The sequence below is a fragment of the Crocodylus porosus genome, unplaced genomic scaffold (assembly GCF_001723895.1).
Source record: "Crocodylus porosus isolate Cpor-Errol unplaced genomic scaffold, CroPor_comp1, whole genome shotgun sequence".
Classification (NCBI taxonomy): domain Eukaryota; kingdom Metazoa; phylum Chordata; order Crocodylia; family Crocodylidae; genus Crocodylus; species Crocodylus porosus.
The window spans coordinates 11,335,822-11,363,701 of record NW_017728942.1 but is presented as its reverse complement, the minus strand read 5'-3'; the positions used below and the strand labels follow the sequence as shown (position 1 = coordinate 11,363,701).

Genomic DNA, 27,880 nt, shown 5'->3' with positions numbered 1-27,880 from the left:
AACAACAACCTCAAGTTGACAATGAAATGCATGTGGTAGACGTAAAGGAACCAGACAAGGCTCTGTTAGAATGATGGGAAGTCCATTCATAACACCATTACAGTTTATTATTGAGCTGTCTATTTGGAAAGAAGGAAGATAGCACACACTGTGTCATGTGTGGAGTGCACCTGCACAAGGCCAATGACATTTACACCCAAACCGTATCCAGAAGAGAACGAGGGCGTCCCTGGGAACATGCAAACCCCTGAGGTTCTGACCCACCCTCAAGGCAGCACCGATCACTTCCAACCCTCTTCTTGCAGACATGCACGGTATCTTTTGCTGTGCTAAGTATGGGGGGTTGATCATATAACATTTCAGCACTTACAGTCTCCAAAGCTCTTTGCAAGCATGAATTCATTAATCTTCACAACACCCCTGTGAGGTAGGGAAGTGTCACTGCCCCTTGGGAGACGGGAGAACTGACAGAGACAGGTCCAGGGGCTTGCCAAAGACCGCAAGAACGGTCAAGATGAGGACTTGCACGTTGCTGGTTGCCTCATGCTCAGACCCAACATCTGGAGAAGGCTGTCATCTCCATCACCCCTTGTAGGCTCTGCATTAGAGAGACCTAAGTGTTGGCCAGTGCCACCTTCTACTTTATTTCAAAGACACCTGACTACAAAGGTGGAGGTCATTGGTCCTGAAATGTCATGTCATTCCTTGCATGGTTAACAATAAATATCTATAGCACCATAAGCAGCCATTCCCTGCCTCTTGTTTCAAGTGGTGTTGTGTGTATGTGTATATATAGATAGGTTATACACACCTGGCATGTGTCTTGTGCACGCTCTCAGAGCATACACAGCTATGTGCCCACAACCGTTGCAAGTGGGCAAAATAATAACGCAGTCTAGTGGAATGAAACAAAGCCCATGAGATGAATTAAACAGCCAGGGTTAGAAATTCATGCCGGCCTAAATGAAAGACAACATGAATTTTCAAGGAGCAGCATCACCGTTCTTATCCCCTACTGCAACATGCATGCAGCAGTTTGACTTGCCAGCGGCACAGAAAGCTTACCCTGTAGGGCAACTACCATGCCTTTGCGAGACAAAGTTCACTTTACAAAATGACAAAACCATGGGTGGAGTGAGACTGCTTAAAATTAACATTTCTGAGGGCCGGTCCATGGTTAGTTTATGGGCCTCCCATCCTGGAGAGTGTCCATCTACAGCCATGAGCTCTAGCTCTGAATAACAAAGCGAGCAGAAGGTCTAGTATTTGGACCGTGAGAGCGACCCGTCTGGTTCTTGCCCCAGGATTGCTAAACATAAAGGTGTTTTGGAAATTCAGTTCATCTCCGGGTTCATTTTTCTTGTCTAGCAGGCTAGGAAGCCCCGCTTTGTCTGGGAGAAGGGGAAGAATGAGTTTTTTGACATTTGCATGCAGGTGGGTTGGGTTTGGGGTTATTTCCAATCTCAGCTCCCTCCCTGTTGCTCCTTTAATTCGCCCCGGGACTCTGTTTCCTACTGGTATAACTTCATGGAGTGCCATGAAGCTATAGCTACTGCGAATGTGGCCCAATTTAGAGACGCTCTTACAACAGTGCAATCAGTAATAGCAGCTAGAAAGACCCGTCAGTAAGCGTCGGAAAGAAATAATAATAAAGAACCTGGAGCGCCACCATGAGACGTGTTCCAGGAATTTTGAAATTGCATGCCACGGAAAGTGCCTGAAGGGGAATGCCTGAAAAACTGCAAGAGGAGTGGGAGGAAAGGGAAAGCTTAAAGGAAGTTAATGGGGGAAAAGCCCCTATTTAGGCATAAGCCACCCAGTTGTTAGCAATCCTGGAATTCGCCAGGGATGAAATAAGTATGAGCTGCTGCAGGTTTGGGAACTGAAGATCCAAGTGATGTGTGATGCTGTCAGGGACAGCATCGTTCAGGCAGGTGCTCTGCATCTGTCATTTACTTCCCCCGCAGCCTGGACCATCCAAAAGTTTTATCAGCAATACAAGCGGGATGTCTTTCCAGGCCAGAGAAATTGCAGGACCAGATGCATGCAGCCCTGGTAATCGGAAATATTCCTCCAATAGACCCAGTGGTACTGAACAAATTATTTCCCTGACATCCCTGTTCCACCTGCTTTGTCTAGCCACATTAGTCCACCTGGTTTCCCTGATGTGACATATCCCATCAGGTGTGATAAATTCATTACCCTGACATGACAGATTCAAAACTCTGTGTGACCCTGTTTCTCTACCTGATGCAACGTTTTACCCTGCATTAGTGCATTCTCCAGATATGTCCACTGCACCTTACAGCACCAACGAGGTGGAGGGGAGGAAAATGGGGTTCCCTTAGATCTGCAGGAGCACTGTGCCCTGGGGTCCTAACTTTCCAGATCATCCTTTCATGCAACACTACTATGAGTGTTTGCTATGGAAGCCATTGCAAGAATAGGTCTCTACCTGAGATCAAGGCTGGCCTTCAGCTATGTGGAGGGTACCACTAGCTGGATTTGAACTGCCAGCTTAACCACAATCATTTGAGATGGAAAGTAAGAAGCAGAGACAAAAGTCCTGGGACCCAGTAACCATACAGGTAAGGGAAAGGTTTCAAGCAAGCACAATCTGCCACTCCCCGCTTTCTCCCATACTGCATGCAAAATCCTCCACTTTTGTCAGCCTTGTTCTATGGTAACAGGAAACAGAGCAGATTGCTGCCTCCAAGCAGGAGTGGCCTAACACTAAACTGCACCCCAAATTTAGGGCTCCAGGGCATCTGCCCCAGTTTTAGATCTCTCCCAGCCCTCCTTTCCCCTCCACTCCTTGAATTAACTCTCCCAGTTCCCATCCTCCCTGCCTGAAGGACCCCTGTCTCCCCCCTATTTCTAAGCCCTTGCTTTGCCTTCCATATGAAGCAGTCCAGCCACCTCAAGAGGCAATGGTCAGCTCTGCATTAGGCTGCCACTTGCCTCTCTGACCCCCCTGCTCACTCTGAGCTCAAGGACAAAGACATCCTACCTTAATCTGGCCCTGCCTCCAGGTTCATTTGAGCCTCACTGGAGAATCGGAGTGAAAATGGTTGTTTCTTTGTGTTTGTTTTAAACTCCTGCTTATGAGTACAACATTTGTGATCATCATTGTCATCATAATTAATAATCATAGTACTAAAAACAGTATTTACAACAAGCTCCAGGTCAGTATTACACACCAAGCAAACACTCAGCACCACAGAGTAGGACAGGGTTAATATCTGGCAGACACCTTCTCAGATCCCACCGGCGTGGGACACAGACATTTGACATTTTCAACCATTTCTTACACACAAACATTTTATTTAAATTACTTTTTTAATTATTTTTTTAAACTTTTTAAAATTTATTGTCACTATATGGATGAGATGATTCTGCATTCTACACAGATGCTTATCTAAGACAGCTGCTACTTATAAACTGATCATTAGCTACTGTTAAGAAATTCAACCCTCAGTTTCTTTTTTTTCCCCTCCCTGCCCCAAACTCACTTCTTGTCCCTCAACACTGCTGAAGCCTGATAACAGTCCTGCCCTCCCTTGGACCTTGGCAGAGGGCTTTGTAGATAAGCTAGCCCTTCCATTTTGGAGCAGAGCTCTCCCCTAATATCCAAAGCCTTGTGGCCAGAGAGGGACCTTCTCTCATTAAAAGGGGAACGTATTGTGTGGCTGACTAGCAAAAGGCTAGGGGCTCTGCTTCCAGCAGCTGCTGCTGCTGCCTCTTTGGCATACTGTTGCATTCTTGTGACAGTCAAGGAGGGTGGGGGAGATTCCTGACACGCAGCCAGCACATGGTAGAAGGAAAACCGATAGCTTGGAACCGTCTCAGCAACTATTATTTAGACAGGGCAGGGAGGCAAAGGGAAGCTTGACACCAGATATAGACTCCCTGTCTGCCCTGGCTTCCTGTCACTACCTGGCTCCTGCGGGCTAAATGGTGTTTCACATCTGCTCACTCCACCTCTCCTTGGAGCATGCCCTATGCATCCCAAGTCACGCAACTGCCAGGAATGAAAAAGGCAACTGCCTCAGTGCCTGTCCATGCTCACTGTGTCCTAGCTGTTTGCATAAGCTACTCCTGGTGATGCTGAGTCCACAGAGCCCCCCTGGAGGAGCCGCAGGACTCGGCTGCAGAGAGGCTCTTTGGAGACAGTATGCAGAGAGGACACCCGTCACAGTAACAGTCGACTCTTGTTCCTCTGGATGCCCCTTTGGCTCACTCTGGGTTCCCAAATAGCATCCAGTATGGCCACAGAGAGAGGGAAGTTTATGGTACAGTGAGGGTGAGGATCAGTCCTGGAGTCTTTCCTGTATCTGTGCCTACATCCCTGCTCCAAGCATCCTGCTACTTTGCTCTGGGAATGCCTCATGAGTTGGGAAGACAGGTAGTGGTGTGCTGTCAGAGTTGGAAGGAGAGGACTCTTTGCTACTCAGTGGTCTAAAAGGAAAGAGTTGCATTGTTCTTCTCAGTGAAATCCTGCCAGGAGAGGGTGTTCCTGCAAAAGCCGAGTCCTGCCTGAACATCCTCTCTCAAGAGGCTTCACTAGGGTTAAGATGGCAACTCCTTGCACTTTAGACATAGGCATACAATTGCCAGTCTGGTTATTTGGCCAGATCCAGTGCTAGCTTTAAAAGTCTGCCACCTTTTTGATCCATGGGATGCAATAGCAGCTTCCTCACTGTTTGGCACGTCCTCTGATTCAGCTACCTCTGTTGGCATACACCATGATGTAAGACAGGAAGAGAGCCCACAGGCTGCTGTAGCTCTCCATTTACATCAGAAAGTATTACCAGCTATCTGAAAGGAAGAGGTTTCTGCCCCCTGCCTCCAAGCACTGCTGTAATCCATTCATCCTTACTTCTAGGAAGAGACACAGCTTCCTTAAAGTGGGCTTTGGAAGTCAGAGCTAGAAGAATTAAAGCCTTGCAATTCTACCTCCATGGCTAGACAAGCAGCAGGTGAATGAACATCTCTTCACTCCTCCTGTCCTCTGCCTGGCAGTCTCCCTTCCTACCCCACCTTCTCCAAAGCTGCAGTTCTGGAAATACCACTGAAAGAATTGCTGTGTCCCTTCCTATAATCTGCTGCTGAAGAACCACAGCTCTGTGGTTAACCTGTGATCTTTGGTCCAAACGTCTCTCCTGGAATAGTACTGAAGAGTCTCATCCATCTTTGGGAAGAGAGAAGGATGAGTCTCCCATATCACAGAGTTTTGCTAAAGGTCATGGGCTGCTTGACAATTGTGCGCTCTGTTTTACTTTTTAATTAATGGTGTGAAATTTAGTCTTTGTGAAAAGTGCAGAATTGACTCCCCTGGAGACTGTGCCCCCTCCTTACCCGTAACACTGGGTTCACTATGGGCAGCAGAAATACAAGCCTCCTCAGCACTGCCTCTACCAGTGAGCGGGCTGTTCAGTCTCCAGGCTCATTCAATCTGTGGCCATCCAGGATATCAACTAGTGCTTCTTGTGATGTGGGCACCTGTCCACCAGGCTCTAGTCTCAGACCTTTAGCTAATTGCACCTGGGTTACCAAAGAAACAGAGAACAATGACTTCAAGTTGCTATCTACCTGGGCTGGCTTCAAACCAGCAACCTACAGCTTAAAGATTCTGCACACCCTAACCCATTCCCTGAGCCATCCCAGCCTCCTCCTAGCCCTTCTCCTACCACTAAAAACAATGGATCCATCAATGACCGACCCCCTCTCACAACAATGTACCCTTCACTATTTACTCCCTTTTGTTTTTTCAACTGCTATCTGGCTCAAAGCACAAACCAAAAGCCCTGGATAAGAAATCCGCATCTCTGACACTGCTGGTTGAATTTATTAATATCTTAATCCTTTACATCAGTTTAAGAAAGATATTTTAAAAAAGGACAAAACCCCAAAGAGAAGCTGATTGATTGGTTAATTGTTTGATTCTATATTTCATGTGAACTAGTTGCTACTCTGCTTAGAGGTCCCTATGGCCTGTGAGTCCCCACAAGTACTGAACAGTTAAGGATGCAGAGAGAGAGAGAGAGAGAGAGAGAGAGAGAAGCGTGTAGCTGGGGAACTAACACCAGGAGGAAATGGCAAACTGAATGTTGCATCTAGACAAACAAAATAAAATGTGTTGGGTTGGTTGGTTTGTTATCAGGAATCATGTGCTAGATGTGTAGAAAAGCCCTTTATCCAGAGATCTCCTCCCGCTGTTCCTTGTTCCTGCGAACCTCAGCTGCATGCAGTTCCTGCAAAGACACAGAAAGCATTATGGAGTCCGCAGGCTGAGTAGGGTGATCAAGAAGCTGTTTCCCATCTCCCCTCAGTTTCACCTACAGCTCTACAGTTTTTGCTGTTGTATTTCCATCTGTTCCTCTCCTGTTCCTCAAAGGCCTTGCACTAATTAAGAAAAATACACTAGGTCAAGTTCATAGTTGGCAGAGCTCTGCTGATATCACAGGAGTTGTCCCTGGGATAAGTTTAGCCCTGTCCTTGGCACAGTGAAGGTGACCAGGTGCATCACACAAGTGTGTGAATATGTCTGCAGCACATGCTCCAGTGGTGGCTGAAGCTGTCTTATTAGGGAGCCCCTCACAGACACCGGCCTCCTTCCACTGGGGCCAGACAAAGCAGTGGTGCCTGGGGAACAGACAACAGGAAATCCACACTCCAGAGTGCAGGATAGGAGGCTCGAGTTTATTGCTGTCTTTGGGCTCTGGCACACGGGGCTCAACAGAGATGAGGAAGCCCTTACACTGATGCCATGGACACCTCCTGTCCACCTTACCGCACACTGCTAGAGAATATCTGCTCTGACTAGCTGTCAGACGTGGCTGAAGCAGACATGTACATATCAAACAGAGTCCCTTCCCCCTTAAGAATCATATCAGAACAATGTGCAGCAACAAAAGACCAAAAGAAAAGGAAGAAAGCAATGGAGTAGGGGTGTCCAGAGAATCAGAGAAAATTAGAATTGGAAGGGACCTCAGGAGGTCACATCTAGTCCAACTCCCTGCTCAAAGCAGGATCAGGCCCAACTACATCATCCCAGCCAAATCTCTGTCCACCCAGGTCTTAAAAACCCACAAGGATGGAGATTCAAGCACCCCTGTGGGTAACCTCTTCTAGTGCTTTACAGCCCTCCTTGTGAGAAAGTTTCCCATACTATCCAACCTCAACCTCCCTTGCTGCAACTGGAGAGCTGGGCATTGTAACATGACACTGCATACCTGCAAAGGGGAAGGCTGTTTGAACTTGGGAAAATGGTGGGACAAGAAAAGCAAATATTTCCTGGAGTTCTGCTCCAATGCGAACATCCCAGCTCTATCGGGGTGAGCAAGCCTGGCTACATATGCTGGCACCAGCGACCTTTATGCCCTAAGCAGGGATTCCTAGCCCTAGAGGTGTTGGGACATGGTATGTGGGTGGGGGAGACAAGCACTTGCCTTCTCACGGAGTCGCTCCCTCAAGGCAGCTAGGTGTGCTTCACGGATCTCCCTGCTCAGCTCCATCTTGTAGTTGAGCTTCTCCTCAGCCAGCCGGCTGAAGTTGTTGTTCTCCTCCAGGGCCTTGTGCAGCACCTCCCGCTCATGCTCCCGTTTCTCCGCCAGCTGCTTCAGCACTTGGGCCTCCTGGGTCTGTAGGAAACCAACAGATCAGGTGGTGGGGGAAGACGGGAGGAGAAAAACGCTTCTCACTTTCCTTGATCTGATCCTGGACATCTCCACAGAGATGACACGAACATGCTCCTTGCTAGTCTGTGCGCAAACTAGCTGCTCAGTTGCAAGATTTGCACTTGGTATCTGAACTAATCCACCCATCCTCTGGTCTCACCTGTTGCCTCCTTTCCAAAGATGTCATGCTCAGGAGGCTGACCCTCTCCATTCATTAATCTGTGCTTCAGTGGTAGTTACACACAGCACTCATGTTCTTTCTGCCCCATGAAACTTTTCTATTCTAGACCACATGGGCCGGATTTTCAAAGCTCTAATTCAGGCAGACAGATAGTGATATTCAATTACTGCTGTGTGAACAGAATGGGGAGTGAAGTTTACAAGCAGGCAGTCTGTCTAATGTTTTGAACCTCTTCAACTTCTTTTCCTCTTACCCACCCACAGCATTGTGATTTGTTTTTCTCTGAAGCGCCTCTAGTTTTACAACATTTTTTCTTCAAAAGGTTTTTATATATGCTCATAAATGGAATGTGAAAACAGCATTGCCAATCACTAAAAAACAATGAAATAGCAAGGCACCGTTTCTAAGCTCTGTTTAGATGCTTGCCTTTTTGTTCTTGTTATAGCACCCCGTGTATCACCTGTGTAATGTACTGAGAGACTCTAAATGGAAGGACCAAAGAATTCAACAGACCCGTGCATTTTTAAGGTCACCAGGGAACTTCTGATGATCCAGCCTGACCTCTGCTATAACACAGGCCAGAGGTGACTTCTGCTACTTGCACTGAACAAGAATGTGTAGGAAAACACTTTCCAATCGCACTGCCTGGCTCCTAAGTATTACCAAAAGAACCAGTCTCCCCCAATAATATGTTTTGCTTCAGGGTTCTTTTTTCTCCTCAGTGATAACATGGGACTGATTTTAAGGCTTGCTTAAAACATGACTGGTCACATATATCAGCACGAACATGTCCCTAGAATATCCTCTTACCTTCCTCCTCTCCTCTGCAGCCTCCAGCCTCCTCTGAAGCTCCTCCAGAGACAGATCCTTCTTCTTGGGGGGAGAGGACAGGATTGGGCTCTCAGGGGATAAGTCCGAAGGGGACTTCAGAATCACTTCGAAGCTCTGGCCAGACGCCCTCTTGTCCAGCTGCTTCACTTCCATATCTTTGTGAGAAGAACACGAGCATTGTCATGGGCTGTGAGACACTCGGAGCAAAGCTACAGCACCTTTCTGAAGCTGCTAAATCATGCCCTGAACTTAGTTCACCCAATATAAGCTGGTTGGGATGATACTGTACTTCCAGACAGGACTTTACTGGTTAAGTGTCCTGTTATTTCAGCCTCACCTGAAGAGATTCAGAGGGATTACTGTGGGAGCACAGAGAACCTTCTTTCCACCATGGGCCTGATATGATTGCTTTCATTGGACCAAGGCCCATATGTATCTCTGTTAAGCCCTTATTACATTCAGTGGGAAGTTTCTCCCTGACCTCTGTATCTCCAGTACTGTTGCTCCACTTCTTTATCCATTTTCTGTGTAAAGTCCCTGCATGTACACAGAAAACAATTCTGCTGCTGGATCTTTCCTTTCAGACAGAATGTAAAACCCAGGTATTGACCACCTCGGATTATTAAAAGTGTTATGGGTCTTTTCATAAGTGTAAGGGTGTTAATTCCAGTGACCCAGCAGGATTTCATCCTGCCGCCCTAGATTCCCCCCTGTGGTGTCAATTGGATTCCTCAACTGTCCGACAAACCCATTGCTTTAACATTTGACTATGATGTTCCTTCTCTTGGTTCTGCATTGTCATTGTCCCTTTTACCAGCAACAAATGACTGGCTTCAAATTCTCACTAGCTAATACAACTTCTTTTACATCCCAATAATAAGCAAACCATGGCTGAAGACAACCCAGAAATGCTGAATTGCTGATAACATCTAAATTCCTAGCCTAGGATAAGTAAGAGCACTCTCTGGTAACACACAGAGTTTCCTAGTAGGTGAACGTGAGTCAAAGATCAAAGGCCAGTAATACAGAAACTTGGGGGGAAACACTCTCTCCAGACTGAGGCACTCCCAAGTTTCCAGCAGCTGCCTGCAGAATAACTCCATAGTGGACTCTGCAGGTTGTGTCTCCATGAGTCGTTTACCTCCATATTGATAGATGGTATTGGGGTGCGGCTGGGTGTGGAAACAGGAGCAGATCAGGGACAGCAGAGAGAGTTCCTTCATTTTCTCCTTGTAGGCTGAAAAATAAGAATGGCAATAGTGGTTTAATGGCAATACTGTGTCTTTCTCCCCTGAGCTAGCTGAGCTAATATCTCCTACTTTATCAGCTGGTGGTAGAGGAAGCTCCACAGGGAGATGCATAAAGTGGTTTTACCATTTTTGGAGATGCAAGTCCCCAGGGAGGTGTTTTCCCTCCAAGCAGAAGAAGGGGGGTTAGGAGCGGATACATTTCAGCTCTTGTAAATAATCAGGTGGTGGAAGCTGCCCAGATACTTCCCCTTTCACAGTTCCAAACTCAGCAGGAAGAGTGACAGTCATTGCTAATCAGCACCTATATATGGTTCATGAGCCTTCACTGCAGACGCCTGCAGCCTAACAATGAGGCACCTCCATTTCACGGTGCAGCATTTCTGGTTTTGCTAATAAAAGAAGATGTGAGGCCAGATCTGTAGAAACTAGAGGCAAGTTTAGGGAAAGAAAGGAATGGAGTGCTGCTCAGACCTGCTCTCAAGATACATGCACAGGCCTTTTCAATGTTGCTGTCAGGGTGTGCAAAACCAAATACAAATGTGTTTCTTTCTATGTCCTACAGCTACAGACCAGGGGCAGAGTTTGGGGCTCGGCCTGCCAGAGGCTGAGTGATGCTAAGAGCTGTCCTTTTTGCAATATGCTGGCACAAAGGATGTTGCCTTGGAATGACTGGGTGATGGGAAGAATGAAGCTCGTAGCCCCTAGGAGATAACCTGTTGCATGTGCCTCTAATCAGGGGTGTTCTCAATAACCTTAAGCTTTGAAAGATAGGAGCAATCCACTGATCCCTTATCCTGCCTCTCTCCATCTTTGCAGAGGGCCCACCTGTCCCATGAACATAAGACACTTGGGGAAAAGGGACTCAGGATGGCGGCACCTTACCCTGGGAGGAGTGGGTGGAGTGTGGATAATGCTGATTCAGCATGCTGTCAAGTCAGGATCCCAAGAGCCTGGGGAGGATAAATTTAAAGACTCCTGCACCTCTAACTTTCCAATGCTCTGCAATCTCTACAATGGGCAGTTGCTACCCTCCTTTATCTCAGTGGTAAGAAAGGATTCCTGGAGAGACTGACACTGGCCCGCAATAAGAAAGAACTGTCAGGGGATTTAACAGCAGCCTTCAACTCCCTGTAGGGGGGTTGCAAAGAGGATGGAGCTGGACTGTTCTCAGTGGGGGCAGATGACAGGATAAGGAGCGCTGGGCTTAAGTTGTAGCAAGGGAAGTTGGGGTTAGACATTAGGGAAAAAAATCTCACTAGAAGGGTAATAAAGCACTGGAACAGGTTACCCAGAGAGGTGGTGGAGTCTCCATCTTTGGATGTTTTCAAAACCTGGCTAGACAAAGCCCTGGCTAGTCTAGTTGGGGCTGGTCCTGCTTGAAGCATGGGGTTGGACTAGATGTGACCTCCTGAAGTCCCTTCCCACCTGAATTTTCTATGATTTTATGAGTCTAAGACCAGCCCCTCACAGCTTCTGTGAAGCATACTGGGATGCACCATCCTTTCCAGGAACAGCCCTGGGGCTGCCACTGCTGCTGGGATTTGTTGGCCATTGTTATGACAGATGTCTACAGTTGCAGCAGTTCTCCGCAGCACTGAGCACATTGAGCCACCGCCCCAATGAGAACAGAACATGAAAGTTATCCTGGGCAGACCTCACCCACATTTTCTAAGTTTAAAACATCCCTCCTTTTAAAGGAAATAGCCTAAACATATGGCTGATGGTGTACTTATACACACCCTCTCCTGTTTTAAAGCAACTCCTGCTGCCAACATTGCTGTTTGGTAAAGAATCACTTCCAAGTTACAGCTTGGGAACTGAACCCCCAAAAGTACAAGCATCTTATCCATGATTTGGCTGCAAGTTAGTGGGACACTCGGGAACAGAACCCAGGCACCTTGATACCTAGTTCCCTGCTCTGACCATGAGACAATGCTGCTAATATGCTGATCAGCTCATCAAGTAGTAGAAGCCAAAAGAATAACGTATTCCCCCCACCCCACAACTTTTCCAAGGGAAAAAAGTCACCTCCTTTTGGAGGTTTCATTGTATTAACAAAAGAGTCTGAAGCCCAACCCAAAACTTCTAGCATTCCTATCAGGAGCAGTGTGCACCAGCTGCAGTGTCCTCTGCCATACCCTAGTGTGTGAACAGCAATTAACCTGCAGCTCTCTGTAGAGTTATAATAGCTGCAGATATGCCTGTGTGATTTTCCTTCAGCCCTCTGGCACAGCCCCACTGTTGACCTGCATGTCAAGCTTCTGCAAAGTGTCAAGGATAAGGGTTTGTCCTACAGAAATTCTCATCCCCTTCATTCTGGTGAATTAGCCATGACACTTTAGGCTGTGAATAGGCATATGGAAGGGCATCACTGTACATTGGTCTAGACACAATTTTAGAGGAACTGCAGAGCTAAGGAATGCAAGTCAAACCCTCTCATGCTCTGGACCATGTCCCTTCCTGGACTCTTCCATTTCCAGACTCCCCAGCTTGGACTTCCACCTCCTGGTGGCAATGGTAGCATTTAAAAAGACAGCACAAGCATTAGGACAATGCCAAGACAACAAAAGGAGCATACACCCACATCAGCACCTTGGGGATATTTTGTACCTGTTCTGTTGAATTCTTTCCCCTGGTGCAGGACTTTGTATTTATTACCCAGCTCTCCTCTTCTTACCCCACAACCCTCACAGCCAATTAAAACCATTGGCTTACATCTTTCCTAGTAACTGCCACTGGCTTCCCTCTTCAATTTTGATATCACATATATATCTGACCACTGAGAAATGTACATCAACAAGGAATGAATTGCAGCAGAAATGCAAGGTGCAGAGAGATACCGGGTTTTACTTGAATGTAGTTAATCAAAAGGGCCTTTGGAAATCCTTTGAAAACTGTGTACTGAGCTAAAGCTGGCTGTGAGCATCACTGCTTGTTGCCAGTTGGAGGACACAGGTTTGGTGAACCACCCAAAAGTGCTTCATGGGGCACTGGTAATCTGAAGACCACACTAGAGAACCACTGAGCTGTGGAGCCACTTCATTTCATAGAGGCTGTGCAACTCTACCAATACATGGTAGCAGGTGACACTAGGAGCAAGACAAGATGCATGCAGAAGAAAATGGAAGACAATGCACTTTTGTAAGTCAAGAATATAGCTTTGTCTTTTCCCACTTCCTTCCTTTTGCATTGCTTCTTTGTGGCCAGGAAACTCAGGCCTGCAGACTTCTGCTTGAAATACCATGTTACAATGAGTCTGAGCACTTTTTCTAAACTCCGCTGAGGCAGTGTTTTAGCAGCCATAAAGCATTGACACTGCATAGCTGTTGTATCCTAGTCCTACTAAAGAACACAAAGAGAGGACCTACTGGATTACAGTTAAGAGAACTCATTATTAACAGAAACGAACTGGATTGTGAGGTCTTTACTTTGACATCTAACCCTGGCACTGGCTGCAGCAGAAGGGAATTAAAGAGAGAAACCCGATTCATGCCATTGCCTGGTGACCCTTGTTGCTTTGTGTTTGGTTTTCTGAGCTGAACTATCTCACTGTGGAACTAATTTCTAGGTCTCTCCTTTTAGATTATTGCAAAGCACAATTCTCCCTTTCTCCAAGGTCTGTCCCAGTAATTTCATTTTCCACCAGCTGCATAAATTCCATATGGGTCCTGCCTTCCCTGCTCTGCCTTCTGCACAGCAAAACTGCCATCCCTTTCTGTCAATTAAAATGAAAGGGAGTGAGAGGACAAAGGGACATCAGTTAGCTGAGCTGCTGCCAGAAGCCTAATGAGCTGGGAAAGTGGTGCATGTACATCTCCTGGCACTTGAGACTCTGCAGCTCCACCCTGGCGCCAGCCATCAGATGCAATTAAGAAAATCCAGACACACAGGTCAAAGGAGAGGAGCAGGAGGCTTTTGGCTTTGGAAGATGTGGCAAGCTGTGGGAGAGCCACGGGGGAAAAAACTGGAAGAGCTGTGATCTGCAGCTCATCTCTTGCTACTAAGTGAAGAACTAATCAATCTCTCCTGCTGGAATAACCTCATCCAGCAAAGCAGAGTGAAGAAAACAATAGGATTATAAAGGGAAGGGGAGAAAATCCCTCTGCTTTTAGGGATATACACTCTCAGCCATTTGTGTACCTAATCAATAGGCTCTGATGAAATCAGTCTACTGGCAGAAGCAAGAGCTCAGCAAGACAGCCCCAGTAGGAGAGTGGAGCTGTCCGTTCAGCACCGCCCAAGGCTACGGCTGCTGTGCCTGGTCTCCAAGAGAGGGATCTGCAACGTGGGCAGCCGCACAATCCCCTGGGCCTCCTGGCAGCTGGCAGCTCTTACTGGATCCCTAAAAGGCAGTGAGGCTAGAAAGGTTCAGACCAAGAAGATGAGGAGCTGGGAATGTCTCTGTAATGGGCAGTTGGGTCAGAAACCAGCACTTCTGACCTGGGAGGGTGTAGGAAGCAAGACAGATTGTATTTTATAGACTGATAAACAGGAATCCTGGTTTTCTTTGATAATCCCCCAGCTATTTTTGGATTTAAAAAAAGTAACCCAAAACCCACATTTTTCCATGATTAAAATGAAATGTCACTAATGTGTATGTGTATGTATATATCTATATATTGTGTGGTGTGTGTGTGTGTGTGTGTATAGAGAGAGAGAAATTTATATAGATATAGATATATCTATAGGTGTATCTATCCTTATCTATCTATATATAGCGGTGTTTCATTTTAATCATGGAACAATATGGATTTGAGTTTACTTTTTTCCATCTGAAAATTGGGGATTTTTTTTATCAGAGAAAACTGATCCCTGCTAATAAATATGTGTTTGTGTATGTGTGCATGTGTAACACAAGCTTTTCTGAGCTGAAGCTCACTTCATCAGATGATGGTCAAGGCCATATGAGCACTTTCCCCTGAGGTTCTCAAAGCAACACAGAGGAACTGAACCACACTGCTATCTCCAATCTACAGATACAACAAGACTGAATGATTTGCCCAAGGTTGCAGGGAAAGGTAGGCAGGCAAGGGAAGGATCCTGACTCCCAATCCTCTTCTATATAATCCTATCCCTGAGCTAGGAACAGAATCAAGGAGTCCTGCCCCTGAGCTCCTTGCTCTAATGCCCAGAGCAACCTTCAGTGACAAGATGCTCCATGAAGAACAACCCAAACAAATCCTTAGGAGGCCTCACAACTCTTAGTGTTGAAGACTGGATCAAGTGATCTGACCAGGTTTCAGTGCATACTCCAATAGCCCAGAGGTAGAGAGGCCTCAGGTAACAGATGCTGGCTGTTAGTGGGGCAGATGGACAAGGGAATTCAAGAATGGAAGCAAGCCACAGCAAGCATGTCAGGCCAATGGTTTTAATTGGCTTTGGAGTCTAAAATGCTTTCCGTGTGAAATCCTGAGCTGCTGGGAGGGATGCAGCCCACAGCTCTCTTCCTGGCATATGGCTCACTGCAGAGACACAGAAGTGTCTACAAACAGGGCATGAGGCCCAGGGCAGTGACTCACACAGACCCTTCTCCCCCAGCCTTTCAGTGGGATTAAAAATGCCTGAGACTGAAAACCAAGCTGTTGTTTACATCCATTACAAGGAGCCCAAAATACTAGTCCAGAAAATGATTTTTGCCAGCTGAATAAATAAAAAGATTGATGTTGCACCACCTGAGAGCAGCAAGCTTGGGTGGTTCTAGAAAGAGCTCTTGCTAAGAGTTTTAAAATAAATCTCATGCAATGGCCCTCTGCACAGCAACCACACAAATTACCAATTCCTGAGGGAAGGGGGACACTTAGGGCACAGCCCCCAGAAGAGTTCTCCTGTCAAGATCTGGAGAGCTGTTGCAAAATGATGATGATTGACAGAGGCCTTCCCCCAGCAGTCCAGCATGAATCCATCACTCCTGCTGCAGTAGCAGATAGAGGAGGCAGCCAAAGATTGAGTACCAGAATTAGGTTAGCAGAGGTACTGCACACAGGTAGCCAGGACCTGAACCCTGGTCCCCTCCCCTAGTGCAGAGAGGGTGGATGGCTGCATCAACAGGCCAGCAAGAGATTCCTCCAACATACGGTGAGAGCTTCATGTCATATAATGCTCCTCCCCCCGCTCATGTTCTGGCAGGGCTGAGCTCAGCAAAAAAGGACATGGCAAGGACTGCAGTGTTCTAGATTATTCTAGGGCTGATTCACTCCCCAGTCAGTTTCTGACCAGGATAGTACATATAGGTGGTTTTCTTCCCATCCCCCCCAAGTCCTGCACCCAGCATCATTCATCTGAATCTAAATACAAATTCTAAAGAGTCTGTGTGAGCATGTGTGCACGTGGTTGTGTTCACAGGTGCATGTGTGAGTGTTTACAAGTGCATTAACAGTGCATATGTCAGATGTGCGTATGGAGCAACCAAAGTCACTCAGTTCCTGGCAAGCAGAGAACAAGTGATTTCTGAAGACTGAAGGGGAGTACATGAGATTGTGTCAGGACTGGAAGAGGAAAGAGGTTGTGGGTTCTGCCCTGAGCCTCCATCCACTTAGTAATATTCCTTGCCAGGAAGCAAATGTTGCCCTCCAAAGTCATGTCAATGGAGGGTTAAATGGATGTTATGGTGCTGCCTTTCTGGACTGGTGAGTCAAAAGGCAAGGGTAGAGGGGAATGCTAAACTCCCACTACAACTCATGTGCAGCAGGCCTGCAATAAAACAGCAAAGCAGTAGCTGGCTGGCTGGCTGAAACCTGTTCTTGCTATTGTTACTGGTGTATCTGCAGCATGAACACCCTCTTTGGTCCAGAATACTCTCTCTCCCCTACCATCATACATCATGGATACTTAGAGATCAGAGAGGGGGTAGATCCATTGGGTCACCTCAGCCACCCTCTAATGCTGCTTATATAGGATTGTTCCCTTCACCATATTCCTAGTGTTTTATCAGTCAGACAGCTGAGCTTTATGGAGATGGAGTTTCTCTCAGTCCCCATGGCATACTGATGCATCACCGTGCCAAGAACAGAATGCAGACAGGTAAAGAAATGTCCTGTTACAGTGTGTGTTGCAGCTTAAGCACATTCCTTCTCTACCTTGCAATTCTTTGCCTGTTTCCACAGATTTAGTGGCGGCATACCCAGGCAAGGCAAGGCAGGGAATAACAGGGCTGGAGGGAGCAGAAGAAGATGACTTGATGCATGTGTGCAGGAAGGAGGTAAATTCAATTGATGTATTTAATAACTGTGAGGCCTGCTTTAGACTGCAAGCCTCCTTCCTCTTGGGATTAGTGTCCCCATGCAACTTAGCTGGATTTACAGCTCAGAGCATAGTGCAAAGGTTAGCAAAGGGAAAAGTACACAGCAATTAAGCCCCCTGGCATAAAGATGGCCTAGCAGGGCATATTTAATGAATGCCGTGCATAATGGTACATTCTGGCAGAAGTGAGAGAAGTGACTGGCAGGATTCCTGTCCTGAAGGGGAAAGAGGGATGGCAATGCCTCTGGGTGGCTATAATGACATGGCTGGGGAGCAGTTTGGGATTCTCTATGCATCTTAGCCCACATGGATAAAAAACACCTGCATCAAAGCTAGGAATGACATGGATGTGGTTAGATACCCCACTAGCCTCCAAGCTTGTTTATATTCCCACTGCCCTATCTTCCTTCCCTCCTTCTGTCCTGTCTTTTAGGAATGAAAACTCTTTGAGGAAGGAATGGGCATCCTATTAGGTTTAGAAATAGCCTAGCATATTTTGGGGTCTGCAGCAAGTAAGTACATTTGTAACTAATAATAGCTGTTGCTCATTTACATCTATTGGGTTTTGATCTCCTAGTGAAGCATTAGAACATGAGTGACAAGGGTCTCAAATTTGTTCACTGTCACTCTCATACACAAACAAAAACTTAACTCAGATCGATACCTTGTCCTCCAAACCCAATACTGTAGCTCAGTGGAGATTCTGCAGCTCTCCACCATAAAAAAGGAATTAGATTCCAGCAGGACACACCTGCATGCATATTGGGCATCTATTTACATGTGCACATCTTCCTTTGTGCACACAAAAAACGGGATTGTGTTGGCACAGTATATTTAAGGGCATTCCCCTTGAACTTCCATTTGACAGCGTGCTTCCAGAGCATGATATAGCATGCGTGTTCATTCCAGTGAGGACTGTGCAATTACAAGTGTCCGTTTTAGCACATTCTAAAATAGCTGGATAGAAGCAGGTGGAGCTCTTCACTTAGTCACTCATTTGCATTTTTTAACTTCCATTAGATTTGAAAGAAAGGTCAGCTGAGTTAGAACTGATATTATATGAATATAAATTAAATCAGGAAAGCTTCCAGTCCTTTTAAATTGTTTTATAGATGTAAGGATCTGAAAGCTAATCTATCATCGAGAGGAGAAAAGGCACATGGATAAATAACAATTCCCTTGGGAGACCATGAAAGAGACTCAGCTTGGTAAGGCTGGAAATGTCAGGGAGATTCACACAGGGGCCTTGCTTTGTCTATCCAGAGAGACTTTTGGCAAGTAGCTTATGCCAAAAGGAAATTGTCCATGTCTCACTTTTCTTTCAGATCAACAGCAATAGAGCAGGTGCTGCTTGCCTATGCATTTCATCACCAAACAACACAAATTCTTGGCCTTGCAATAAATACTAAGGTGATGCTTTGTGAACAGCTGCTTTGCAAATGAGTGTGTCAGCAAACACACCGCACTGTAAATGCATCACAAAATGCAAAGCCTGATCCTGAAGTGCAGCATCCCTTCAGGTCTCATTGGCTTCACACACCAGTCTATTTGTAGCGCTGAAAACCTACCAAAAAATGTGTGCCCCTATGGATACATAGACAGTGAAACAGGCACAGGCCAATTCTGCTCTGTTTAGATCCCACTGCACAAACGAATAAGCCTTAGAAAATTAAATCCCAAGGGGAAACCTGCATGCGCAGTGTGTGTGCTGCATGGCGCAATGACTTTTCCCTGTTGTATTCTGAATAAAGTAATTAAGTTAACTAGATTCTAATTCAAAGCCTCTAAAAAATTCTGAGATCTGCCAGAGTGCTAGATCTCAATTCCTGTCACGAGCTCCCTCTCGTGTTATTCATCATGCCCTGCATTTACTTTCCTTTTGCTATTAATACTAGCTGCACAGCTGAAAATATTTAATTTCATAAAGTTAATCTCTGGAGATCCTACTCTAACCAGCTGCTGACAGACTTTCAAATATGAAACAGATCCTTAAATGTGTTCTTTGGAGACGCTTGTAATACATGCACAACTATGATTAATCTAAAAAGCCACTGGCCTATCCCACCGGCTTTGCTATGTCAAGGTATCCATAAAGGTCCCTGGCTCCTCTGTACAGGCTACTGGATTAGGAATCGGAAGGCCTTAGTTCCAGTTCTGGCTCTGACATAACCTGATACATGGACCTGGCTCAAACATTTTGCCTCTCATGGCTGTCTCCCCTTCCTCCCTTCAATATGCTACTTCTTCCCTCTGCCAATATGCCTTTTCCCAGATCCCAGCACATTGGAGGCAGCTCTCATCTGCAGCCCTGAGATTTATTGCAATAAATTTATTGCTCTATCTGGTGGTGGTGGCAGAAGTGGTAGGGAATAGAGGTAGACAATGCTTCTCCCTTCCAGCAGCCAGAAAAGAGATACCTCAAATCTATCAGACACCTTTTAGCTGGAGGCCAATGTAAATGATTGGTGTCACCAAGCAGAGTCCACAGACAGAAACTTCTTCTTTCCTAGCTGCTTGGGAAATGGAAAGAGTTGGTTTCTTTCAGAAGCACTATCCCCCAGAAAGCAGAGCTCCCCATTTTTTACATCCATCCTTGATTAGTAAAGCTTAGGCTTTTGGGTGTCTAATCAAGCAAGACTATCAGAACTTTGGTGCAGGGGCTGCCTTTTTATTATGTGTTTATACACTATCCAGGAAAACAGAGCTGGGGCATTTAGCTGCCACCCCAACACAAACTACCAAATGAATAAAATGAAGACCTACATACGGAAGCTACATCATGAATTCACAACAAGTGGACATACAGGACCCAGAATGTGTTACAATTATGACCAGGGTCAAAGCAAGGATATTACAAGGAACTGACCTGACTTGGCAAAGAACCATAGATATTTTCAGGGCTACTGAAAACGATGCTGCCCAAGGAAAGTGTTACTCAACAGCAAAAGAGCAAAAGCAGGTTTAGTTACAAATGCAGACTGAGGTATAAACCCAGATTGCAGATGTAAATAAAATGCAGAGACCAGGAACCAGGTCCCCAGGTGGTGTAAACCGACCCATCTCCCTTTAAATCAATAAAAGTGCTGGTTTATGCTGCCTGAAGATCTGCTTGACACAAAGGTGCTTAGGACAAAGAATGCAGCGTCATACATGCTGTACAAGCAATCAGTCTTTAGAGGTGTGCTGCTCTTAGGCTGCAAAGAAAAATGAAATACAAAAAACCTATTAATGAATGTACATCCTGAGCACAAAGCTCTGAGAATGATGGTACAGAAACAGCATCTGTTCAGATATTCACAAAGGGCCTACAACAAATTTGGTTTTTACTCTGAAGTCAATGAACAAAGATTTTATTTCCAAATTGATACTGGGACATCCTGTCATAGTATCATAATGAAATCATGAGGTCAGAAATGTCAGACATAAGCATAAACACAAAGGCAGTGCTATGCCAAGCTTCGAGGAGTATAAAAACAGATGCAGACCCTGAAATATCCTTCTTTGGCCAGGTACAAATGCTGCCCTAGAAAACAATGGCCACATCGTCATCCCTCAGTCTGGTTCCTTTACACTGACGTTTTTTGCAAGCAAGGCCAAAAAAGTTCCCTTCACAAGACAACTGTGGGTTTGTACAGGTGTACAGCCAACATAGCCCAAGATTTCCCTTGCCACAGGACTGGATTAAACCACTTCTTCTCCCCCAGCTCAGGCATAGATCTGAGGCTACCTTCAGGCTCTGAATTAAAGTATGGTAAAATCTACACTATATACAAAAAACACAATGGGGAAAAAAGCTGAAACCACCTACGATTCCAGTTCCTCTCTTTGGTACACAGATGTATGTGAATTAAACAGGAAAGATTTTCTCTAATAGTGGAGTACTACTACATTTTGTTTTAAATGGAGCCATTGCACAACATGCCAAGTTGACATGCAACATGACAGCTCCATTTGATTACCGTGAAATTTCAAGCGTGTGAATGGCAGACAATGGCTCACAAGTCACGAGTTTCCTATTTAGCCCATTCTGTTTCATGCATCAGATAAGCAGTTTAGCAGAAAAAAGCAACAAAAATAGTAAAAAGTCCACGTGAACATAAGGAATCGGTCCCCACTATTTTTGGAATCCCGAAATACACTTCACAGTATTGGGATGATCAGCCCCGAGACTGATGAACATAATCTTAGGGCTAACATCTAACAGGCTTCTTGAGCCCAAGGCAGACCTGAAAGCAGCCAAGTACTAGGGACTAGAACAGAAGGAATATGGTAGCTGCACAGTTACCCTCATAGCAATGGGTGGAAGTGACAGAAGGAACATGGCATAATTAAACACTCTGGAGCTCTAGCCACATAGCCCAGGGCTCCCTGCATCCCTGACCCTGTGCCATTACGCTGGCTCTCATTTGGAATAGCCATGGCAGCCCCATCCCCTTCCAGACTGGCAGGGGCAGCAGCAAAAAGCTCCTGGTATTAACAGCAGCTCTGCCAGGCCCTATGCAGTTTACTTCTCCTGTTCTGCAAAGGGCTGATCCACATACAGTCTATGCACCCATTTAATGGAGGCAAACATAGAAATTGCCATGGGATAAGCCCGGGTGTGAATTTATAGCATGTCAGGTACTCCACGGTAACTACCTGTAGAAAAAATGATTTTGTTAAACCAGGGCCACCACCTAAATGTAAAAACTGAATGCAGGCAAGTCCAGAGCACTGCCTGCTGGGCAGTTCTCACCTCCCTACCCAGCTCTTTCACACAATCTGCAGTCTCAGATAGACGGTACAGCGTCACTCATTTGGGTCACACTTTCAAATCTTTCTTTGCAACCACAAAGATCAGGGAGTTCCTTTTACTAAGAAAGAATAGGAGAGTTGAAATTCTGACCATGGCACCCAGCTTCAAAAGCTGTGGCCTGAAGAGCTGATGCTTTAAACCAGCCCTTAGAAGGAACCGTTTTGGCCATCTTATCAGAAATCACTGAAGGTCCAGGGCTATAGTTATGGGAAATATCCATTAAGACACAGAATGAGCCTCACGCATGCTATGGTTTTGTGTTGTCTGCACTCACTTCCATCCTATAGATCTCCATTTCTGCAGTCATTAGCTGCCTTAATTGGTGGGTGTTACTTTTGGGTGGTATCATGTTTTATTGTTGACTTCCAGAAACAAACAAGGCAGATTTAACTGCACACTCTAGTCAGTAGGTATTGAACGCTGCCAGGGATTACATTTGTCTTTTCTAACCCTGTCCTATGTTAGGTGAATGTGGTCAAGCTCCTAGACCTTCAGGTGTTTAGGGCTCCATTTGCATTTTTGTTATGCTGCTATGGGGGCACAGTATTATTTGTCCAAGTCTGGAGGTGGAAGAGGGAAGGGTAGAAGGACCCTGCTTCTGTATCCTGTGCCGGGGTTGAGCAAAACTGCAATCCCTCCTAGCACCTCCTCGTCTTGCAGCACGGCCTAGCCCACTTCACACTAGGCAGTCAAATGGCCAGGCACTGAGGCTAGAGCATGCTGCATTATCCAAGCATGCCTGTGAGATCCAGCGTAGGGTGGGGGGCGAGTTCCCCCAGGGCATGCAGCTCTACCCCACCCCAATGCAGGATATGCCTGCCAGGCATAACTGATCCCATGCAGTGAAAAGTCAGTTTTATAATGAATTGGAAACACAGATTTGATATGGTAACAGACATATACTTCTGAGACTGTATCCGCCTGTGAAGAGCCTATCTACAGTCTCTGGGGAAAGTCTGAAGAGTGCTGCTGAGGAAGCATGCTAAAGATTGATGCATACTAACTATGAGCTCGGGAAGCAGGAGAGTGATGAAAAATACTGCCCATCCCCCAGCTGAGACAGAATGCAAACAGAACTGTCATGGGAGCTGGAGGGAGACAGAAGGGGAAGAGACAGCAGGAGAGAAAGCAAATGTGCGCATGGGGCCACAGGTGAGAACTTAGGCCTTTGGCCACTCAAAAATGCAGGGTCCCAAGCAGTAACTTACCTTGGGTGTAAGGCTGCTTCTCCATTTTTGCTTCTAGGAGGGCATGGGAGAGAGAGGGTGAAATATGAATCAGGGTACTGGTCCCAAAAAGTGGGGGGAGACCATGGCTTCCTGCAGGTTCACAGGGCCCCATTAGTTGATGAAGATACCCCATGAACAAGCAAGTAGGTCATAGCCATTTGATTTAAAGGCAGGAGAGACAGTATCATGAGAGGCACTGGATTCAGGGTGGGAGAGAGCAAGATGATCCATCTGGATTGACTTTCTTTTTGTTTTGGATGGTGGGAGTGAGATGGAAGAACAACCTGGGCTCTAGCACTTCATTCTCTTGGCCTTCCCATAAAAAGAATCAGTTCATGCAGCTCTCTCAGTGAGCCTATGGAAGGAGAGGAAGGGCAGGAGCTCTGAGGCCCAGGTCTGGTGGACTGTGTGGGATGGATGCAGCAGTTGAGTCAATGGGAAACCTAGAATCTGCCAATGAAAGAGGAGATGGGAGGTGAAGATCAAGGCCTCCATTTGCAGGGAGTCGGTGACAGAAAAAGAGGCTCTGAGTGGGGAGCTTCAGGAAGAAAATCAAGATGTCCAAGTGTGCCGAGGTGGGCCTGGTAGAACCTGGCCCATAGACTCTGGCTAGCTGCAGCTGAGATGGAGAGCCAAAGGAGAGGAAGGCTGGTCCAAGAGTCAAGGTGTTAGCCACCCAGGTCCAATTTTTTGCTCAGTCACAGAATCTCTCTGTGATTTGGACAACTTACTTAGTCTCTTTGGACCTTACTTTTCTATCTGTACAATGGGGAAGCCGTTCTGTGCTCCCAGATCACAGCTGAAGTCCTGGCCATTAGCTGAATCCTCTCTGGTCTAGCCCAATCTGAGCCTGCGGGACAAGAATGGGAAAGCAAAACTCCTTTGTGTCTTTTCCCCACTCCAAGGGGACATAGCCAGCAGGCCACTGCCAATGGCTAAGGTTCCCAAACCTTCCAAACCAAATGGATCACGGTCAACTTTCAAGTTTCTTGCAGACCATCATGCCCATTTCTCATTGAACTCTACATCAATGCCACACAGGTCCTACATTTACTTTTCAGAAGGAGAATTCAGAGAGATTGCCCTGTGGCCACATAATACCAGTGAGTCCACACTTTTTCCTCTGAACAAGGAGAATGTATTAACTTCATTAAAAACATAAACAGATTTGGCATTGGCCAACTCTGTCCCAGCCATTAGACAGCCCAGAGCAGGGGGCAAAGAGAGTCTCAGCTGCTCAACTGTGTGCCAACCAAAGGAGAGCTGGTCTGTACTCTCAAGGTTTGTAAAACTGAAGTCCTCTTAGATGTAGCAGAATTTCCCCAAGGTAAATACGGGTATCAAAATAAATATTTAAAGAAAAATAAATTAAAGTGATACCTTAGAGATGGAGAGGGAAATGAAAAGACAGGACAAACAGGAAGAACTAGGACCTCCAAGTATTACTGCTACATTCATGTTAAACACAAACAACAACAGGCGTGTTTGCCATGGTGTCCCCCGAGATAGTCCAAAAGAAGAGATTGGGGGAATTCAACAGAGCCACACAAAACCATGTGCTGCCAACATCCATCCAGTGAGGAGACCCTTCTGGGATTTGCCAGGACCACTTGTACCATGGGGTGTATACTTGTGCATGCAACTAAAAGAGACCATGATAGTTCCCTTTGGCTCCACCCATTAGATGTGATCACATACCAGGAAAAAAAAAAAGATCTCCTGAGGCTTTTACCATTCTGCACCATTTTATAATTGCTAGGAAAGGTCACCAATATTCCTTCCTCTGTTTATTTGCCCAAGTGGCCTTTCAGTGGTAAGTGCCTGGGCACAGATGCATAGTCCTTCAGAGTCCACAGAGACTCTGATTTTGGGGTGTACGAAAAGGCGTGGTTTAGACTAAGGGACTCCATAAGGATGCGTGCGGGCTCTACCTCTGCAGGTCTGTCAGCATAGCATGGCTATCACTGCAGCTGAGTCTGCACTGAGCATGTGCTGCTGCTTCCACTGCTTTATCAGGAAAAAAATCATACTGTTGGCTAACAGAAGATGCCTGGGGTAGCTGGTGGGAAATGGAGACCTACTGCTGGGGCACGGCAAGGAGGACTGGATTCTTTTTCATTTGAGGGATTTATTTGTTTATTTAAACAGACCCAAGGAAATCTCCCCTAAGGAGACAAGCCCCTGGGCATCCACTGCAGACAATTACAGCTGCTTTCTCTCCAGTACTGCTCTGTTTTTACTGGGGATAAAAGGGAAAACAAAGGAAAAGGAGGAAAGGAAAGAGACTTTATTCTTTCATTTATATACTCTGCCTGCTTCTTTCTCTTCCTTTTGCAGCCTGATCTCTCTATTCCTATTATATGTGCAAAACCTAACAGACAGCCACTCCCTACACAGTGAGGGGCGAGGCTCAGCCTTCCTCTGTCATCTGCCTACATTTCCCTATTCTCTGCTCTCCTTCTGCTATAGCACTGCTGTCCCTTGACACCTGTCCTCTTTGAAATCAATTCTATGCTTGATCTGAGCCAAAAGGGAGAGCAGAGATTAAAACTGCCTCTCTGCAGCCCACCTGTCTTCATGGCTCTGTGATTCCTTTGACAGTAAAAAGCAATGTCTTCTGGAAGGTGCAATACACCACACAGGCTTGGTGGGTGGGGAGGAAGAGAAAGCACCATATGGAAAAGGCTCCTGGTGCTTATGCATGTCACATCCACCACCTCATTTGTGTCAAGTGCAATGTAACCTTGGTATAGACGATTGCTGAAACTGAGCTCCCCCGATTTTGCAAATCAGACCAGAGCCCATTTTGTAGGAAGGAAAGTAAAATGGATGGGTGGGACCTTCAGAATATACCCAGCACACACACATTGAAATAAGGGAGTTTACAGATACACACGCATGCATGCCACAGATTTTCCATGGTAAGGAGAAACATTTTTATTAATGGTTCATCGCAGTTCCCTAATTGCATGTAAAACTTGCTTTGAAACAACAGCTTCCTCCTTCCCTTTGCCAGCCCCGTATTGCTTTTCCTTTTCTTCCACTGCCCTTGCTGGGCTTTCAAAAAGAAAAAAGAATAGAAAATTGCACCATGGTTGTCAAGAGAGAAGGCAGTGAATGCAGCAAGAAAGGCTACTCTTTCTTTCAACTGCCTCACTGAGTGGGAGGGGGGTCCAGAAGAGAACACACCTTTCCTTTTCCTCCTCCATTCTTATTCAGACCCAAGTCCCAACCCTTTCAAGCTTAGACTTTCTTTAATGCAGCATAAGGAGCAACTGAGCTATTTCAATGGGGTGGGGTGGGGTTATTTTTTTAAAGACTCTCCATGAGTATCTATTGTTCAGACCTAAGTCCACAGAAGCTTTTTTTTTTCCCTCACTAAGCCCCCAGTTCCATGTATCTGAATCCCTCCCTCCTCCTCGCCTCCCTTGTAAGATTCTGCAAGACCCATCCTTAGGAACAGTTCTACAGAAAGGGCACAGCAGGCTCACTGCAGCCTGACACTGCAGGCAAATCTGATCCCCAAAGCCCGGTCCTGCCCAACCTGGGAGACCAAGATGCAGTCGTACTGTTATTCCCATTATTACTGCAGAAAGAAGGAAGGGCTTTCCTTGCAGCACTGGATTTCACTCGACACCAGAGGACCGCACCTCCCAATGAAGCAGTGTATTCTGATGGATGCCAGGCTCTGAAAAATGCACACAACCCCCACAGCTGGATTCTTTTTACAGCATCTTTATCAATTTCTTGCTCATCTCTCTTTCTCTTCTAGCATATTTGACTACAGCTGCTTTTTACCAATGCCAAAATATAATTCCCAGCTCCACCCCCCACCTCAGCATCCAAAAATGAACAGAGGATTTTTCTTTTTTTTAAAAAGCCTATAGAGTGCGACAAAAAAATAATTCAGAAGCAGCATCTCGGCACATATTTAAACAGGTACATTTAACAGCTATGACTGCAGGTAAAAAGAAAAATGATCATGCATCAAAAGAAAAACAAAAAAGACAATGCTGTGGTCTGCCTTTTGGCAACTCCCCCTAGCATGCAGGTAAAACCCAGGCTGGAAACAATAAGTAATACCAGTGTTCATTTTAGAAAGGATGATTAAAAAATAAAAATGATGCTGGTCCTACCTGACACAGTACTGGCCATGGTGATGAGGTGGGGAGCAGAGAGGATGCTGTAGGAGAGATGCACAGGGAGGGAGGAGTGAAAGGATGCTGCTTTCTGCTGAGGTGCTGCAATGCTGTGGAAGAGAGGAAGAACTGACTCAGCTGTAGGGGGCTGCAGCCATCAGAAGGGAGGAGAGAGAAAGAGAGCGAGGGAGAGGAAAAGAGCAGGGGAATGAAAGAAAGAAGGAGTCACTGCTTGTGAATCTTAATTAGTAGATCGGGGCTTTTTTTGCTGAGCACCTTTGATGTCAGAGTCCTGCCAGAGTCAGAGTCTGACCACTATAAATACACAGAGAAGCACTGAAGGGGGAAGGGCAGGCGACACACCCAATCTCCAGCAAAAAGAGATTTTTCTCCCTCCCTCTCCCATCTGAGGGAGATGGACTAGCCCTGGCTTTTTTTTTTCTTTTTGGGTCAACTGAAAGCAAAAATGTGCAGATTCATTGAATTTTTTTTTTTTTTTTTTTAAAGGAGAAGCTATTTCCAAGCCAGTAAACACCT

At 46.0% G+C, this 27,880-nt stretch overlaps 1 protein-coding gene across 2 annotated transcripts; it reads right to left on the bottom strand.

Annotated features, from left to right (window-relative positions):
- Positions 1-27,665, bottom strand: STMN3 (stathmin 3). 2 transcript variants are annotated; one of them, XM_019548324.1, is made up of 6 exons: positions 27,341-27,665; positions 23,184-23,216; positions 9,833-9,928; positions 8,671-8,846; positions 7,452-7,643; positions 1-6,254 (listed from the first exon to the last, which is right to left on the bottom strand). In XM_019548324.1, exons 1-6 carry the CDS (start codon positions 27,357-27,359, stop codon positions 6,195-6,197), a joined length of 576 nt encoding a protein of 191 aa, XP_019403869.1. In that variant the 5' UTR covers positions 27,360-27,665; the 3' UTR covers positions 1-6,194. The 2 variants fall into 2 exon arrangements, with proteins under 2 accessions (XP_019403869.1, XP_019403870.1); XM_019548325.1 differs by lacking the exon at positions 23,184-23,216 and having other exon boundaries at positions 27,341-27,663.
- Between the last annotated feature and the right edge of the window lie 215 nt (positions 27,666-27,880).